This window comes from Sinocyclocheilus rhinocerous, unplaced genomic scaffold, assembly GCF_001515625.1.
Source record: "Sinocyclocheilus rhinocerous isolate Xijiao unplaced genomic scaffold, SAMN03320098_v1.1 C36597887, whole genome shotgun sequence".
NCBI lineage: Eukaryota > Metazoa > Chordata > Actinopteri > Cypriniformes > Cyprinidae > Sinocyclocheilus > Sinocyclocheilus rhinocerous.
Window position 1 is genome coordinate 1 of NW_015783670.1, and position 1,356 is coordinate 1,356.

The window sequence follows — 1,356 nt, forward strand, 5'->3', positions numbered from 1 at the left end:
ATAAACAAACCCTTTTCCCGCTCAGCCTCTTCCCTTCATATACAGTTCCTTGAGGAGTTTCAACAGACACCGGCTAAAGAGAAAAGACGAAATAAGGTTCAGTGATCGATTTTTTTAACTAAAATTATATAAAACAAGTGCTTTAATCTTAAATGAAGACTTGCTTCACTTCACACCATAAAAATGTAATTTGTCCATGGGGGCGCTGCCTGACACTCGAATGCATCACTGTATTATGACCAATATCCAGAGCTCATAACATCAAGTTTAAAAGTTCGTAGTTGGTCATTAATGGCGGTCCACTCACCTTCAGAGGCAGGAAGGACAGGGCGTGCTCTATGAGAAGCCTCATTAATCTCTTTGAATAGAAAATAAATTCATCCCGACTGGTTTCTTTATTCCTGGGGGCACAGGGGACACAGTCAGTAATACACAACAGAGATGATGTGTCTTTTGGAAGAGAGTATGATACTATATACAGGAACCACTGGTCTGAGAGTTTAGATAAAGTGAGAAAACAATCCCTATTTTATTTTAATTACCTAATTACAAATCAGTGGCCCAAAACGTACAAACACAACTCAAGCTGTTGCTGGCCTGCCGAAGCCCCACTCATTAAATGCACAATGAAATCATTTAGCTGATAAATTTTGCTCTTCATTTATCTGTGACATAAAGTACACCTACACTGGAGTAACCCAAGGTGTATATTGTACAGGGTACAATTGTTATGATTCCTGAGTTTGAACCTAAACTTTAAATCCAGACCAATTTTAATGATTATTGAAATTACAGCATTATCAGCGCTGCGAACTAGCAGTTTGCTAACGTTCTGACTGATACGTACTGTGAAATAATACCAATATGTCTTTCTATTATGTTATGTCTATTAGGTCCATGTAAAATGAAACATGCAGCACTAAAGCAGTACAATTCGCAACAAATGAATCTTATAAGCAAGTTTGTTTAATAGTGTGATAATAAGGTTCTGATAATACCTGATAATAGTGTGCATTCCTCTGACCTGTGGGGTGCTCTCCATGACACTCAGGGTCTTAGGCAGAGGTTGACCCTGATGGGCAGATGCCAGGGCTGATCTATAGAGCACATGGATATGAGACATAAACATTCCACAAGGTGCACACAAGCAAACAAAAAAAGAAACCACACTTTTTGTTAATGGAAAATAGACAAATATAACAATATCTGACTTTTTCCCAGTGCGAATATGGTTTGAAGAGCTGATGTGAGTTTGAAGTGTTATGGTAATAGGTCAAGGTAATGTCAAGGCCCATTCACTTCAAGTCAGGATTTCAATTAAAAAGTGAAAGTGAAAGTGACGTGACATGTGGCCAA

At 38.3% G+C, this 1,356-nt stretch overlaps 1 protein-coding gene across 1 annotated transcript; it reads right to left on the minus strand.

The window, feature by feature from the left end:
* Positions 1–10: 10 nt before the first annotated feature.
* Positions 11–1,315, minus strand: LOC107736264 (uridine-cytidine kinase-like 1; the record flags this gene model as incomplete). Its single annotated transcript, XM_016547720.1, has 3 exons — positions 999–1,315; positions 308–401; positions 11–73 (listed from the first exon to the last, which is right to left on the minus strand). Coding segments are annotated over exons 1-3 (288 nt in total), but the record flags the coding sequence as incomplete, so codon positions are not given.
* Between the last annotated feature and the right edge of the window lie 41 nt (positions 1,316–1,356).